The sequence below is a fragment of the Acartia tonsa genome, chromosome 3 (assembly GCF_053477335.1).
Source record: "Acartia tonsa isolate MP-2025a chromosome 3, ASM5347733v1, whole genome shotgun sequence".
In the NCBI taxonomy this organism is placed as follows: domain Eukaryota; kingdom Metazoa; phylum Arthropoda; class Copepoda; order Calanoida; family Acartiidae; genus Acartia; species Acartia tonsa.
In genome coordinates this window covers 26384669-26401869 of record NC_137262.1, presented here as the reverse complement: position 1 = coordinate 26401869, position 17201 = coordinate 26384669, and the positions used below count along the sequence as shown (strand labels likewise).

At 30.1% G+C, this 17201-nt stretch overlaps 1 protein-coding gene across 1 annotated transcript in view; it reads right to left on the bottom strand.

Moving 5' to 3' along the window:
* Window positions 1-10373, bottom strand: part of LOC145314806 (uncharacterized) — a 39797-nt gene extending 29424 nt beyond the window's left edge. Inside the window, exons 1-2 of the mRNA XM_080154887.1 lie at window positions 10239-10373; window positions 6805-6852 (exon numbers count right to left, since the gene is read on the bottom strand). Coding sequence (XP_080011013.1) covers window positions 6805-6852; window positions 10239-10256 — 66 coding nt within the window. The 5' untranslated portion in view covers window positions 10257-10373. The remainder of the gene's footprint in view (window positions 1-6804; window positions 6853-10238) is intronic.
* Window positions 10374-17201: the final 6828 nt, after the last annotated feature.

Below are 17201 nucleotides of genomic sequence, written 5' to 3'. Positions count from 1 at the left end.
TTGATTTCAAAATGAAAAAAGTAATAAAAAATTTTAATTCTATCTTAAGTAACAGGATGTCTATTAGTGTGTTCAGAACCCAGTAAGAGTGTCGGACTGATTATGACGTAAAAATAAAAATTAGCCAATGAGAGGCCGTTATTGAACAATGGTAAAATTTATAGTGGCCTCTCATTGGCTAATTATTTTTTTACCTCATAATCAGTCCGACACTTTTACTGGGTTCGTGTGTTCATCAAATCGCCTATAGAAAAAAATAACCCTATCATTTTTTTTACTCTTTCTTTTATAAATTAAAAGTTGAGGGTCGACTTCAACCCCCTTCCCTCTTCCCTAAAGTTCCCTTAGACACCTCTAGGGGCATATTCGCTAGTGTGTTAAATAAGAGATAGTAAAATTTTTTTTATAAAGGCAAGTATTTTGGAGAAAGTAACTTTTTATCTATCCAAACTTAATCTTAATATACAAAATAAATAAAAATAATTTGTCAAATAAAAAAAAATCCTCTAAATAAAAAAATCATATTTGTTCAATATTTTATTATAAATATTTGCAGGAAATTATTTTTCTAAAAAATAATATTGAGAAATTATTTCCATAATGTAGTTTTTCATAATTTTCAATTATTAGTTATGATTCATAAAAGCATTGAATTTTTTTTTCATAACCTTTTTAGGTTTTGGATCTAATCAATTTTGTTTTCCTACATTTTTCTGTGTACCTATTTCTTTCTCCATAGTTTTCTAAATTCATATGGTAAATAGAGGAACTACATACTCCAACTACCTTGCATTGTATCAAGGAAGAAAGTAGGAATATTAATTGTTTTCTATTCAATTAACTATGTATTCAACTACAAGCTTCACACACATATTACCAGCAATTTAAGGAGCAAATATTTAAAGTTGGATTGTTTTGAAACCAATTTTTGATAAGAGATAAGAATATATTTCGAGTTTAGCAATCATTTTCAGTTGATTTAGTCTCTTGTACAAGTGAATTAAACAATATATGCTTGTCCGTTTTATAGCAGCCATAAAATTAAAATATTATTTATATCTGTACTTAATAAAACGCCATTTTTAGACATCATTATAAAGATGCTTTTTCTATTACTTTGTGATTATAGAATATAATTAGAATAAAAGAAAGAATGATAATGTTTATAGATTTTGAAGTGTACTTTTCTGTTCCAAGAAACACATTCCATAGTTTTGAATTGAAAGGACAATTCTAACGTTCCTAAATTAATTGTGTATGACTTCTATTCCTGAGTATTGCAAATTGAAAAAAGTAGGAGAAGTAAAATTAGAAGCTGTCAGATTAATGCAGAAAAATGGTAAACAAATGTTTATTCTCTAACACACTAACAGTTTTATATAAACTAGACATGTATTACTCAAAAAGGAAAGAGCTGATATAACAAAAAAATACTGGAAAAATTTTCTTTTCAAACATTCCAATTACTCTATAAATAAAGCCTTAGGGTCAATATGAGCTGAGAGGTTAATTTTGTTAGGTCTAATGCCAATGTAGATAACAGACTAACAGGCTTATGGATCCAGTTTTATTTTAGTAAGCACGGGCATACAGACAGGGACAGTTTGGAAGTGTCAATATCACCCCCTACAAACCCCCTTTTTTTTCGATCCCTTAAGGCTCACACACCCCCTAGGAAAATCTGTACAAAAACTTAGTTCCTAATTAATCCAATTATATTGAGATAATTAGAAATATGTTAATTTTAAAACTTTCCTATTTTAACTGAAAGGATTATATCTATACTAAACACTAATACTATGTGCATTATATCTTATAATATTTAAAAAGGTATAAATTTGTACATGTGTACAGTTACCCATAGAAATTAAAGAGCAGATTGTCTGTAACACTCATGATAAACATCGCACAGTTTCACAGTTGTGTAAAACAGTTTCAGAGAACAGTATAGTATTTTAATCAAAGGTCTTTTGTACATTATACATTTACAAAGTAAAATGTATACTCATATTTAGGCCAAGTGTAGGTCACCTATTGCTGGCTTGTACAAAGCAAACTCTGCCTATGTTTATGAATTTGGTGATTCTATGATGCAACTAAAGCTCAGCTTTTAAGATAAATATAATAACCAAATCATCTTTTGGAAAAGGTTCAAAATCATTTGAATTGAATTAATTGAATAACAATCTCTAGTGGAATGGTTATGATAAGGTCTCAATTTTTGTATGCTGGAAACGAATCTTGCTACGTGGCTTAATGTCCTACAGACATCCAATCCTTTTGTGCACAACGTTTGCCTGGAAGTTTCAACTGAAAGTTTACAGGGATTTAAAGGTCAAGCCCTCTATTGGCTATTGCTGAACTACTTATGGATAAAGCTTTTTTCTTGTTTGCCCAAACCTAAAAAATGGTTGTATTGAAGTAAGATATATCTATGCGGGTAGGAAACTTTGTGTTTACCTTTAATATGGTTAATTGATGCAAATTTACAATATTCGCCAGTTAGGTGGATGAAGTTTTAATCTTCTCTTAAATGATAATGACAAATTTTCCTCTTTTCATTGTATTATTGTTTTCTCATTGGTCTATTTTCGGACAAAATGGTCGATTAATTAACAGCACTAATAAAAGCTATCTACCTCGGACGGACGTACGGACCTACCCTAATTTTAGAAAAGCTTCGCTTTTAAAAAGTACTTAAAGTAGAAATGTAGAAACATTTTGTTCTGTTGAATTTAAAAGTTCTTTAAAACAATTCAAACCTCAAGTGAATATATGAAACACCTTTTAATTTTTGGCAGAAAATAGTTTTTTTTTTTGCAATTTTCACAAGGTTGGAAGTTGAAAATATTTGTTTTGGTGCTTTCACTCATACCTATAACTAAACCACTGAACACCTATATCTCTTATTTTATTTGTTAAAAACCCGTTTCTAGCTCCCCTTGGGGGGGGGGGGGAGGAAGTAGTTTTTGGTTCTGCAGTGTCCTAACCCTGCAGAATACTGTAACAGGTGGCTGCTCTAACCTAACTTTATCTAGCATAAAAATCTAAATATGATACTTAACAAATTTACTTTGATTTATTATTTACCTATTCTATGTCCCTATGTAAAGCCTAGTTTAACCGATAATATGTTGAGTATGCATATTATACATTAACTAATTAGTATATAATATTACAAACATCCAGTAACTTACACAAAGTAATTCAGAATTGTGGACTCAAATGTACAAGAATATCCACGGAGATATCCTAATAATAAAGTAACATGATGTATGTTTGTTTGTTTGTCTGTTTGTACCGAAAGATTTCGCTATCCGCTGAACCGATCAGGTTCTCCTTAACAGGGTAGCTTCTCATAGGTCCTTTGGAAGGTTTATAACGAAACCCCCTTTGTCTTTTTCCAAGATCCACCCATTGACTGTATACGGGGGAGATTTTTTGGAGTGTAAGTCTTTTCAAAGGGGGTATAGAAGGAAGGAGACATATGGGGGGTTTATCCAACCTTCCACTTCCCCCCTTCTGCACGACTCTTAATGCAAGTATCTAAAAATGCCTTTAAAATTATGAATATAAAACTATTGTGGATATTGAACTACATTTGGAAAAAGTGTTGATATTAAACTCTTTAGGGAAGAATGTGTAGATTGTATAATTTTTCAAGTATTTTAAAGCCCAAAAATTTGAATGAAATACACTAATAAAACAGATAGATAACTTAATAATGAGAAATAATCAAAATGTAAGGCAAATATATAGGATCTAATTATTTGATTTTTGGTAGAAGTGGTTCCACACCAATGTTACATTGTAACCTACTTTTAATATCTCCCTTTATACGTTATATACATTAATAGTCTGGATATTTATCCTTATATTTTAAAGTTTCTATTACCTGACATAAACTGTATGTATGTTTTTGTGTCTACAGGGGACATGTGACTCTTAATTACACTGGTAACCAATGTTTTTAAAAAAACGTCTTGTCATTCGTTCTCCCAGAAAATTTAGCACTTCATAAAATTTTAATTGATTAGTTCAAACTATTCAATCAATGATCTACAGAAGAGACTAATTTGCTTATCATCATTGGGGGTATGTACATGAATTAATCTTTCACTGTCTTATCCATAGAGATTACAAATTAATCATTCATAAGCTTTGCTTTCTATGGAATTTGTCATCCTTGTTAATAATACATTTGGGCTTGAAATTTTGCATATTATGGAAATATATACAAAATACACAAAAATATATAGAATGTATATTTTCATCCTTGATTGCATAACGATTTGATGCATATAATATGCTGAAGGCAGGTGAGAACTGAATTTTTTCTGCCTAAAATGGGTCGAAAATTAGGTAACTTTCTACAGCTAAATTTAGCCTAGATTTAATAGTTTTTTAAAATTCACTAAATAGGTGTTTAATTTGCAGGGATGCTATGGGATGAGTCAACAGACGCTAAATTTATATATTAAAACAGATTAAAGCTATTGGTGAAAAAGTTTAGACATTGCTAGTTTGCAAAGAATATCAGCCAACTAATAAGAAAAAATATAATGATATTCAGTAGATGGTTATTGAACCTAGTAAAAGTGTCTGACGTAAAAAAATTAGCCACTGAAAGGCCAGTATACACTGTAATTGACCAATGGAAAAATTTATAGTGGCCTCTCATTGGCTAATTTTTTTTACGTCATAATCAGAGTGAGAAGAGTTACTAGGTTCATGGTTATTTTAGTGCTTACCCTATAAGTGCCTTTCCAGTACTTAAAAACCTTTCCTTATTTTTGAAATATTAAGGGTAGTATTTTTGATATGTCTAATTCCTAACCCCCTGGGGCTTTCCAGTCTGCAATATAACCTAATCTAAAACAAAAAAATAAAGCCCCCTCATTTTCGAGGCACTATGAGTAAAAACGGTATTATTGCTAAAACTATAACCACCGAAATTAAGAAAGCTACATGCTAAAACAAAGGTTTAACAGGCTAATTTATATAAATTATGAATTCAAACACAAAGGAAACAATCTTTTCCTTTTAAAACAAAAGGAGTGAAATGTAATCAGGGATACAGGGATAGATAGGACAATGGACGAAAAAAAAATACTGTTAGTCCCAATTCTACTTTAATATTAGGAGGGGTAGAGGGATGGAGAAGGAAATGTGGATTTTTTATCAGCTATTACCCTCTCCCTCCCTGGATGTAACATAATGTGAACAAAATTAAAATTAGAATAAATGAAGACAGCAGAGACACAGACAGGTCGTCCAGATTTATTTTCAAAATTTGTTTTGCAAAAAAATATGTACAGTCAAAGAATTCAGACATAAATGCAAATGAAAAAGTAATTTCTTTGTTAGCTACAATTACATCATGCTGTTTTAATTGTACAGTATAAACTTTAGACAAAGATACAAAGAAAACAAAACATGGAAATGATTCTAGAAGATCAAGAGAAGACAGGAGAAATATATAAAGATACAAAGAGAACAAAACTTGGAAATAATTCTAGTGTACCAAGAAAAGATAGGAGAAATATATAAATATACAAAAGAACAAAACTTGGAAATAATTCTAGTGTATAAAGAAAAGATAGGAGAAATATATAAAGATACAAAGAGAAGACAGGAGAAATATATAAAGATACAAAGAGAATAAAACTTGGAAATAATTCTAGAAGATCAAGAGAAGACAGGAAAAATATATAAAGATACAAAGAGAACAAAACTTGGAAATAATTCTAGAAGATCAAGAGGAGACAGGAGAAATATATAAAGATACAAAGCGAATAAAACTTGGAAATAATTCTAGAAGATCAAGAGAAGACAGGAGAAATATATAAAGATACAAAGAGAACAAAACTTGGAAATAATTCTAGAAGATCAATAGGAGAAAGTATAAATATATAAAGACACAAAGAGAACCAAAGTTTGAAGTTTATATATTTACACCAAAGTTTTTTTTCCCATCTTAACTAAATTACCTATAGGTTAGTTTAAAATTATTTTGTTTAAAGCTAAAAATCACAGAAACGGTCTGATTAGGTTGAATTTATTTTCTTCTAATTTTATCCAAATAAATAATAATAACAAGTTAAGTAAAATTTAATATATCCAACTCATTTTCAAAAACGTATATTTAGTTTTGGAGACATGTTAGATCATTTTTAGGATGCATTTTCAAAAAGAAAACTTGTGCTAAATATTATTTTGTTAGTTGATTATCACACCAATGTAATAGTGAATTATGAGTATAAAATATTTCTCTCTGCTTCCTTCGCGCCTTTTGTTTCAACTTTCATTATTCAAACTTTGACATTTCAAATGGAAGGGACTACTACTCATGATACTAAAGTAGTTGGGTGTTTGTATGCTTAAATGAAAGTTCTAACAAACAGCTAAACACACTAATCAAAATGAAAGTCTACGGCATGTTTTAGGCTATTTGGCGTAAGGGTTGTTCCACTTAAATAAGAAATACATACATGGCCTCAAAATATAAATAGTAACTCCACTTATTGATATTAGCGGCTGATCCTCTAGTAACCTATGGGGGATCATTAAGGAAGGAAGGGGGAGAAGTCAACCCTCCACTTTCGATTTCAAGTTTTAAAAAAGTTGAAAACAGCTTTAAGTGGAGTTATTATTTTCAATGGGCGATTTATAAAACTTCTTAGAACCTTTACTAAGCTTCACTAAAAAGGAGAACTATACAGGTTGATCAATTTAGCGAGATCCATCGCTACACACAGAGACAGATAGATATTCTGTTATTTTTATATAAGGATTATACTTTACCTTTCTTGTAAGTCTAGAATGTCCAGAGTATTTGACGTTCAGGTAACCCTAAAGAAAATATAGATAAGATTAGCTGAGTTATTGTATCTAAATTTATCAGATTTTTACGAAAAATACTATAGTTTACTACATTATTATGATTTTTTCTTCTTGTTTCAAAATTCAAGGATTTGGTCATCCTTGTTTGCTTTAAGATAAGTGTAGACCTTAAGACAATCGGACATACGGACATAACCTGGTTATAGAATAGCTACGCTACCAAAAAGGCAAAACGAAAAATGAATTATGCAACTCTAACTGTCCTTGACTTTTCTTTTATTTAACAATAGTAAACTTTTTGAAAAGCTTTTGATTTCCATATTCACAAAAACCCAAGATGCATAAAAAATTTGTTGTTAAGGGATCAGGGATAAAGGTACGTTCTAATAAAATTTAAAAAAAACAAGCTATTTGCTATTATATGTTAACTAAAAGTAAGATATTCTAAAATCTATTAGTGGATGCGCCTTTTACAATCCTAAGGTTTAGATGTAACAATAAAATAACCTAGAACCTTTAAACGTCTTAAAATTGAGAACTCATTCGGTTTAGTAGTTTGAGAAATCTTGAGCTTCAGACAAAAAAGCCTTACTTCTTTATATAATAGGATTTATTTACTTTTTATTTACTTTAATACTGGTATTTTCAGCTTATGCAACGGCCAACCCAGGTTATGAAAGTACCAAACTATGCATAAAAATATGTGAATATGTGTAATAATTTTATTATTATTATTTTGTATGCTTATGTTGAAATACATATCTATCTAATTTCCCATTCCTTGATAAAAAAAAGAAATGTTATGTAAAAAAAGGAGAGAGGTGACAGAAAAAGAAGTGATGTGAGAAATGAAGCAATTTTTGTTCAACTGTTGGTTTTATGCAAAAAAGTGAGGATGACAATATTCATAAAAGTAGAACAAATGCTTGACAAAAGATTCAAAGCAAATTTTGTACTATAATTCATATTTTTTTATGTCGTTCGTTTGGTTTCATTAAGTAATGCAATTTTGAAATTACTTTTTAGAATCCATCAGAAAAACAGCATAAACAGATGCCTATTTTTTATGAATCCCCTGTAACCCCTTATTTTTGAGAAGTTAGGTTAGTTTATGTTAGGATCTGTGTAACCCTGCAAGGTTATGCACTATTGAAATAGGCAATGCTTGAGTAAGGAATAGGAAAAAATCAAATCCCACCTAATTTTAAAAATCTATTTCAAGAATAGAAGGGGGGGGGGGGGTTCAGTGCGCAAAAGGCACTTTGTGGGTAAGTAGGCATGAATATATAAGCATAGTAGCTACATTAATAGAAGTACAACCAGAGGCGAAAGCTTTACATACAAATGCACTTTGCCCCCCGCTCTAGCATTGTCAAATGCTTTACAAAAGTCAAAGTTTCACAAATATTCTAAAACTTTATATTTAAAAGGCTTTGTGAGAAAAGGAAAAGCAACTTTTTTAGTTTTTGAAATAAAGATCAAAGAACAACTCTCCTTAAATGAAAAAACTCTTTCGGCTCTGTGACTAGAGAGTTCTTATCATATATACGAAAAAAACCTTTCTATTTTAAAATAGAAAGTTTACATGTTCTTCTGCCGATAATATCTCTAAAATATAATATCTTAAATAATAGTAGACTGTTTAAACCTTAATGTTTTAAACTTTATAGAAGAATCTTTAGTAATCTCCAGAAGAATATGTACAAAGGTATGTTCATATATTCTAGAGAAAAATATTTATATAATAAAAATATGTGTGTTTTAGTGTTTCAGTAGCAAAGGATCTCGCTAACCAATGAACAAATATGGTTATCCTTAACTTGTTAGTCCTGAGGAGGTCCATAACAATTTGAGGGAGGGTACATTTCCCCCCAAATCGCAATTAAACAAATAATACCCCCAAAAAATGAATTGAAGGATTTTAGCAAGTTTGTATGAATACCGACTCGTAAAACTTTATGATAAATATTCTTAAATTCAAGAGAACCACATTCATCTTTACTACAACTCTTTACATCAGAGAGAGAGGGGACATTGTGCTGTTTAGAACACTAGTCTCCAAAGTTTTATATAATAACGTTTTATAAACATTTAAATCAGATGGGCTGCTGGCTGTTTATTACACTAGTCCTCAAAGTTTTATGATAACGTTTTCTTATTAGTTGGCTTAAGAACGTTGGGGACTAAATTGAATTTAGATTGGTTATCCAAACGTTTTAATCACTTATTGTATTATACAGAAAGTGTAATTTTGTGTATCATGATTGGGGATGTATTGAACATCAATGGCCATTTTCTTATCTCTTAAGATCCCTGTATTTAGATAGTAAAAGTAAAATTTAGGAAAAGTACATTTTTATTTGCTTTGTTCAAAGGGGATTTATTTATGACAGTTCTAGCGACGGAGCCCCTACCATCTAGGGGCTCCTATTCTAATTAGGAGAAAATTCCCTAAAAAGGAGAACTCAAATTTCTCATTCAGTAGTTAGCGAAATCTTAACTGACAGACAAAACATCTCACAGCTTTATATAATAGGATATTTTCTTAAATGGACGTTAGCATATAAATGCTTTATTTTACCCTAAATATGTATTTCAATATATATTTAAAATAAACATTGGATCTACTGCAGTTCACGGTAAAATATTGCTGGTAAGCAATATTTCCAAAAATCTATGAATTTTAAAGGCTGCTAGCTGCCAAACGGCTGAACGTACAGATCATGCCCGCACACCATTTTAAGCGGCATAAGAAGGCCTACAAATAATCTGGAATAGTCAAGATCCAATTATGCACAGGGAAAGCTTCACTGAAGAAAAAACACGTAAAATAGGTCTTTTTCGCGCATTTCTCTGCACTGCGAGATACTTATGCATTATTGATTTATGGCTATTCCAGATTATTTGTAGGCCTTCTTATGCCGCTTAAAACAGTATGCGGGCATGATCTGTACGTTCAGCCGTTTGGCAGCTAGCAGCCTTTAAAATTTATAGATTTTTAGAAATATTGCTTACCAGCAATATTTTACCGAGAACTGCAGTAGATCCTAAACATTAATTAAACTTTTTGTTTATTTTACGTTTATGGAAGTTTAACAAAACATTTTTATGAAAACTTTAAATCTATCTATCTATGCATCCATCTAAACCTGTAAGACATAATAGAGTTGAGGAATGTCTTGGTCCGATACAGTCGCAACTCATTGCCATACACATTTAGGACTACGGAACAAAGCTCGTGCAATAAAAGGGTTAGTTGATTGAAGGTGCACATGGTTAAGCAAGCTTTTTAAAGGAAATACACCAAAAAAGATCTCGTGGTGTATCCTCCTCTATAGGATATCTATCTATAACTAACTATATTGATATCCATCTATCTATCCATCCAACCTCACCTTTAATATATCTCCCATATTGTTGAAACCATTTATATTCCTCTCTGCTATTTTTATCTTGTAATGTCTGTCTGTATGTGATGGTATATCAGTTACATTTTACATTATATTCTACTAGGGTATGGAGAAATGCCTGTATCTGAAAATATTCCAATTTATGTTTTATTAATACTGCAATAGAATTAGTAAACTTTATAAAGCAAGTCTACAATATGTAGGTATTACAAATTATTACTGTAGATTAAAACTAAAGCATCACAATTAAATAAAAGTTTTTCAGCCAACGAAAAAGCTAACGTGGTCATAAAAGTTTAGGTACTAGTGTAATGTTCTGAGTTTTGTAAGATCCCTAAAACAGTTTGTAATTGCGATACGCTTTTCAGGATTTTTGGATTTTTTTATTCTTGCTGAATTGCAAACAAATCTGAAAAAAAGTATTGTATGCTCCTGCAAAAATGTTAGGGTTACTTCTATAAACACCTTTTGTAGAATATTACAGTTTAATAAAAGGGTAGAAAATGAGATAAAAATTTGTTAAAAATAAAAAAATACCCTAAATACCGACAAACTACGCCCTATTACTTACCCTGTGGGGCTAACATCTATCCAATGTAACCTAAAGTAAAAAAAAACCTATCAACAAATTTCCCCACTCTCCTTTTTAGGAAGGATTCTATGCTCGACAGGCACTTTGATGGAAACCGCCAACACTCTACTGTCAATGCTCTAAATTTATGATTTAAGAAACCCGTCAAATCCTCAGAAGAAGAGAATGTTATCAGTAGGAAATGGAAAGTTGTAAAAATATCTGGGTTTACATTTTATGCTTATCTAAATTCCATACTTTAAAGATAGACTTTATCAAATTGAACCTTTATATTAGAAGGGAGGGGGAGGAGGGTTTGTAAAATAGCCTAAATCATTCCCTTGACCTATATATAGCTAACTTAAAATAAAGAACTCAATCGGTTCAGTTTCAGACAAAAAACCTGACTACTTTATTTAATCAGATGCATGGATAGATATTAGATACAGAATAGATAGACAAAACGGATAGATGGTTAGATGGTTGGATGGATATATGGATATATGGAGGGGTAATTTAATAGGTCTATCTGTATCAAATAGAATTTTAAAATTATTGAAATTCACAGAAAACCATATTTTTTTACTCAAGGTCCCATTTCTTATCTACAGTATAAAAGTGTATACATAATTTTACATCACTTATATGAAAGTTAAAACCTCATAAGTAAAAGTACAAAGATGATAATTTTAAAAAGTTCAACTTTTTGAAAATTATCCTCCTTGTTTATATGTATGATGTAATATTTCATAGATTTAAGAATATTAATTTAGTAAAGATTTGGGGAATATGTACAACACTATAAAAAATCATTTTTCTTCTATGTTTTTGATAAGAATACATTTATAAAGAGTAGTTGCTATGACATGCGACCTATATTGTTAACAAGGATGACAACATCCCTAAAAGCGAAGCACTGAAACGGTAGGACAAAGGGACATTAACACTGGTATAGTGTCAGAACTGAATAATCAGAATATAAATGGATAAGAGTCGAAGCAAAATTGTAAGTAAATTTGTTGAAAAACTGCTTGATACAGAATAATGTTTATGGACATACTTACATTTTCAGGACTTGATTATAGAGTTGCTACGCTTTCTAAATCGTACCTAACTATTAAAGAAATCACCATGCAAAGTTTAAAATCGATAGGACAATTCTAACATGCCTAAATTAACGAAAAAAGCTATCCGTTTGTGACGGACGTACGGACGGACGGACCGACCCTAATTATAGAAAGGCTTCGCTTTTAAAAAGAGAAGAAAGAATGAGTTTGCCCATAAACTGGTATGTGTGAACTAATAGTCAAATTACCATCAGAGAAGAAAGGGACATTGGACTATAAATTACACTGGTACCCAATGTTTAATAGCCATGTTATCATATCCGTTGACTCAAAAAATTTTAATCTTTTATTTAATTTTGGTAACAAACTAGTAAGTTTCATAGTTTCAATAAATAATTTCAATCAATAGAAAAAGGGATTTTACTTATCATTATTAGAGATGACGAGCAAATTCAAGATAATATTTTATACAGTAAAATTTCTATACCTATGGGGTTACAAAGATTTTTAAAAAGTTTTTTTACTAAAATGTACAACAAAGTGATATTTCTACGATAAAATACAAATTCAGCAAATTGTCTTACTGTAATGAAAGTTAATATATTACAAAGCATTTTTTAGAGTGTACACTGTAAAGGAATTTAATTTACTTTTACTTAATATTATTCCCTTAAGGGTGTAAACCTACTTTTAATCCAGATTAATTGGATTGGAAAATAATCCCTGACAATATTCACATCATAAATTCTAAAATACTTTGAAACAAAAAACTTTTGAGATCTTGATTCTCTATAGGAGAGCTTTACATAGTTTCAGGTATGGGTTAATATCATTTTATTTCAAAATAAAAGTCTTCAAATACAGATACCTATATAGAGGCTAAGAGTAAAGCCACTAGTAAAACCAGTAAAGAATAATGCAGCATTTGAGTAGCCGACTTTTAATATAAAATGTGTAGAAAAAGGAACATGTATCCTAAAAATTGTTAAACCCTGATGAAGAGATAGGAAAATGAAAGATAAATCAATCTTTTTTCTAATTATTACGTGATTAATATTATATTATATGTAGAAAAATTGAAACGCTATTTTCATCTCCTTGGCTGCTTTTTTTCTTTTTTTTATGTTATTTTAAATCTGTTAATTATGGAAAACTAGGGAGTGATTTTTTAAGAATCCTTCCTATAGGTTCCATAGACGATAAGACAATGGACGATAAATTGAAACACAATTTTAAATGCATAATGTACCTTCTGTAGTTTAAATTCATTGATGGACAAGTTTGACCAGAAGGTTTGTACAACCCAAGGAAGATTCAATAAATGAATCCAAAGTTATTAAGCCAACAAATCAGAGATCGTGTTTATAAAACTTTGGGTACCAGACTTCTATTTGATTTAAAGGATAATTGTTCCTATTGTAGGACACGTTGATAAATGTTAACTAAAAGATCAAAGAACATATTTCTGTGTTCTCATTTTAACATCATGGTAAACACACAAATCTATCTGTCTATCTATCTATCTCTCTATTCATCTATCTAGCAGTATATATGTCCATCTATATATTAATCTATCTATGCTATATATCTACTTTATTTTGTGTTCTCCTTTTAACAGCGTGGCAAGCATACAAATCTACCTGTTCATCTAAATGATGATCTATCTATCTATTTGTCTATCTGTCCGTTTATCTATTTATCTGTTTATTTATCTAGCAGTGTATGTGTCCATCCTTCTATTTATGCTATTTTATATCTACTTTATTCGGTGTTCTGACTTTATGGCAACGGCAAGCTCATAAACATATCTTCCCATCTATCTATCTATCTATTTATATACCTATCTCTCTATCTTTCTTTTCACGTATTTATCTATCTTTCTATATATTTGTCCACTTTCATAGGGCTTTTAAGGGATAAGACAATTTGAGGTTTAGTGTTTGGACACTCAACTTAATGATCCAACAAATCAAACTTTAACAGAAGTCCCGAAAGTTCTTAAGCTAACGAATTAGAAAACGTTAATAAAAACTTTGGGGACTAGTGTAATAAACAGCTCATTGTCCCCTTCCTTCCTTCCACTTTCATACAATCTTTTCAAGCTGCGTTACCAACAATAAAAGCTTTAACCCTGACTTTGGTAATATAATTTAATGGTTTTAATTATTGGCCTAAATGTTTGTAGTTGGCAATAGTGTGCAAATACGAAATATAATAATATGGAATTATATTGTGGTAATCTATTGGATTTATAAATTAGTGGATATGGTATTACAATTAAAAATCAAATTTAATAAAGGATTAAATCTTTAAAGTTTTCAAACAAACCTTTGTACAGTAAAGAATAATAAAGGTTGACAAGGATTAGATGTGATTTAATCGAAATATATTCCTACAAATTAAGCTGTGTGTTTTTCCTTGGATAGTCTCTTTTCAACATCACTGCCGTGTATTATTCCATTAAATCTTTAAGAGTGCTTAATTCAAATGTCTCATTTGTTTTCTCAAAAGTTTTCAACAAGTAACTTTAATCTAGAGAACTGGTATTTTTGTATATAATAAGTGGGGATGTTTATCGATTTATCCTCCATTGTAATAATCCCTGTATATTACTACATAGTATAGCTAAAAATACATTATCCATTGATTTAATTAATCCATTGTATATATTTGTATAATGCCAACATTATCATTAACATAAAGATTAAAACTCATGAAACAATATTAATAGTAATTATTACAGCTCAAGGCTATGATCATAATAAATGTATAAATATAGATGTATAATCCAGACAACTACCTACCGAAAAAGCAAGGAGCGTTTAGCAGTATAAAAATGGATTTCATTAACTTTTGCTTTCTCACAATTAAGCTGTTAATTGTTTTGGTTAGTTTATCACTGAAATGTTAAAGAGGCTGCAAATTATAAGCTTTTAATTTTGAGGGGATTAAAATGAGAGGTTTCAAAGATTTCTGGGAGGTAACCTAATAGTTGTTTATAAATTCTAAAGGGGGTAAAATGAGGAGTTTAAAATTTAGTAAGGACAATGCTTACAACTTAAAACAATATGCTTTTATGAATAACAAAGAATATATTTTTGCCTCTTCTCTCAATGGATCTTAAGGGATAAGACAATGTACGTGCCCAATGATGAGAAACAAAATTAGAATTTCAGTATATTAAAAATTATTGTTTTCATAAAAGTATTTTGGAATCAATCAATGAAAATTTAAAAAGTACCCAAAGTTTTTAAGCCAACGTGACTTTGGGTACCAGTCTAATTTCGCCTCCCTGCCAGATTTTCTGTTTGTTTGTTTGCTAAAACCTGCTGTGTTAATAATTATATTTGATAATGAAAATGATTAAAACAAAGGTATCCAACCTTTCTTTCTTGTTTAATATTATGCATAGATATTAATAAAAACCAAGGCAAAATAATTATTATTCTTTATTTATACTTTTTTTGATTAAAAGAAAAGAAATTATAACAGTTTATAGTATAGGTACACAAAAATACATTCATTTAGTCATATTGAGTATACAACAATTACTTGTATATTTGTTTTTTAACGAAAAAAAACTTGCTAACCGCTGAACCAATATGATTCTACTAAACTTAAAATTTTCTTAGAGGTCATGGAAGATTTTTAAAAAGTTATTTTTAGGGAATGTAGCTAAATCTCTAACAAGAAAATTTGGCTTAAAAATCATTGCTAGCTATTCGGTAAGGTTTATTTTATAAATTAGGTTTTATGTATATTTTATAAATTTCAATTTCATCATTAATGCAAATAAAAGGATTATTTATTGGTCATATAAAGTGAACCTATAATTTATAACCATAAATTATTCATTATTTAATATTAAATTATAAAATGTTCATTATTTAAGTTAATAAATTGATATAGCAGTACACATTTTAAAGCAAAGCTTTTTTACAAAAGGATCTGAGACTGTGAAATTACATTACTGTGCATAAACAAGTTGGGTAATGAGTTCGAATATCTAAACTCTAAAAGGAAAAAAGGACTGTAAATTATAGTCTTAAAAGTATTTAACCTGTTTTCTTATTTGTTGACTTAAACAATTTTGTGAAAATCAATTCAGCGTAATTGCCTTGTCCCTCTAGAACTTTGAAAAAAGGTATAGCTTACATATGAGTAAGGCTGCTGTCTATGACACTTCAACGTCAGGTCCAACAACCAATGATACCTAAGGGGAGATAATCTCGCCTTTTCTTTCCAAACACCCGTTGTATTAATACCCAACACAGAACCATTTTTTTATTGCACGACCCTTGCCTGCAAGTCCTAACTGTGCATGATAATGAGTTGCGCCTGTTATAGGCAAAGGCAATCCTCCTACTCTAACTTTCATTGTCACACATATGTCATATTAGCAACTATTTTTAGCGTCTTTAAAACGCAGTGTTGAGCCAATATTCGAATCAATCACCCTCCCCCCCCCTGACGACGAGTGGACATAATTGTTTTTGTTCATTATATGTGTACAAACATTACATGTAATAATTATCATAGATATAGTGAAGATAAATTATTATTGGTTATCTTGTGTACTCAATGTTCATAATTGTAGAAGCAAAGCTACCCTACAAATATTATGTCCGTCAAGTTCCTTTTAACATGTTATTAATAGTATTACTGTAATATGTATATGGAAGATTTAGAAAAAATACATTTTAGTAATTTAATTATTTAAAGAAATATTTTCAAATCTCGTGATAGACCTCTATTTCTAAAAGTACTTTCAGTACAAAATTAGACCATGAATTTGCCTATCATCTTAGGGATCTATAAGGATAAGATAATGGCTGATAAATTGTTGTACATCCCCATCGATGGTAACCAGGGAGTAAGGGAGGGGACAATGGGCAATTTATTCAATTTAAGAGTATTTGCTGAAAGACCTTTAAATCCAGATTAATCCAGCAAATATGGAGGAAATTTTAAAGGGAGAGTAATACAATACAGAAAATAATAAAAGTTCCAAGAAAAAAGCATTTATTTGAAAATTATATTACCAGCACGTCAGACTGACGTAACCATTATTTAATTAATAACTAGAAAAATCTCCCTGGATGGTGCCCCTCCCGTAGATTTAGACACTGAACTTAATGAATAAATAAAATTCTATTAGTCACCTAATTGGAAGCAAAAGAATAAGAAAACGTTATTATGAAACTTTGGAAACTAGTGTAATGAACAGCCCAATGTCCCCTCCATCCCTGCTATCATTTACATTTTTTATGTATGTAATCATTTATATCAATAAAATATATTAGCAATATT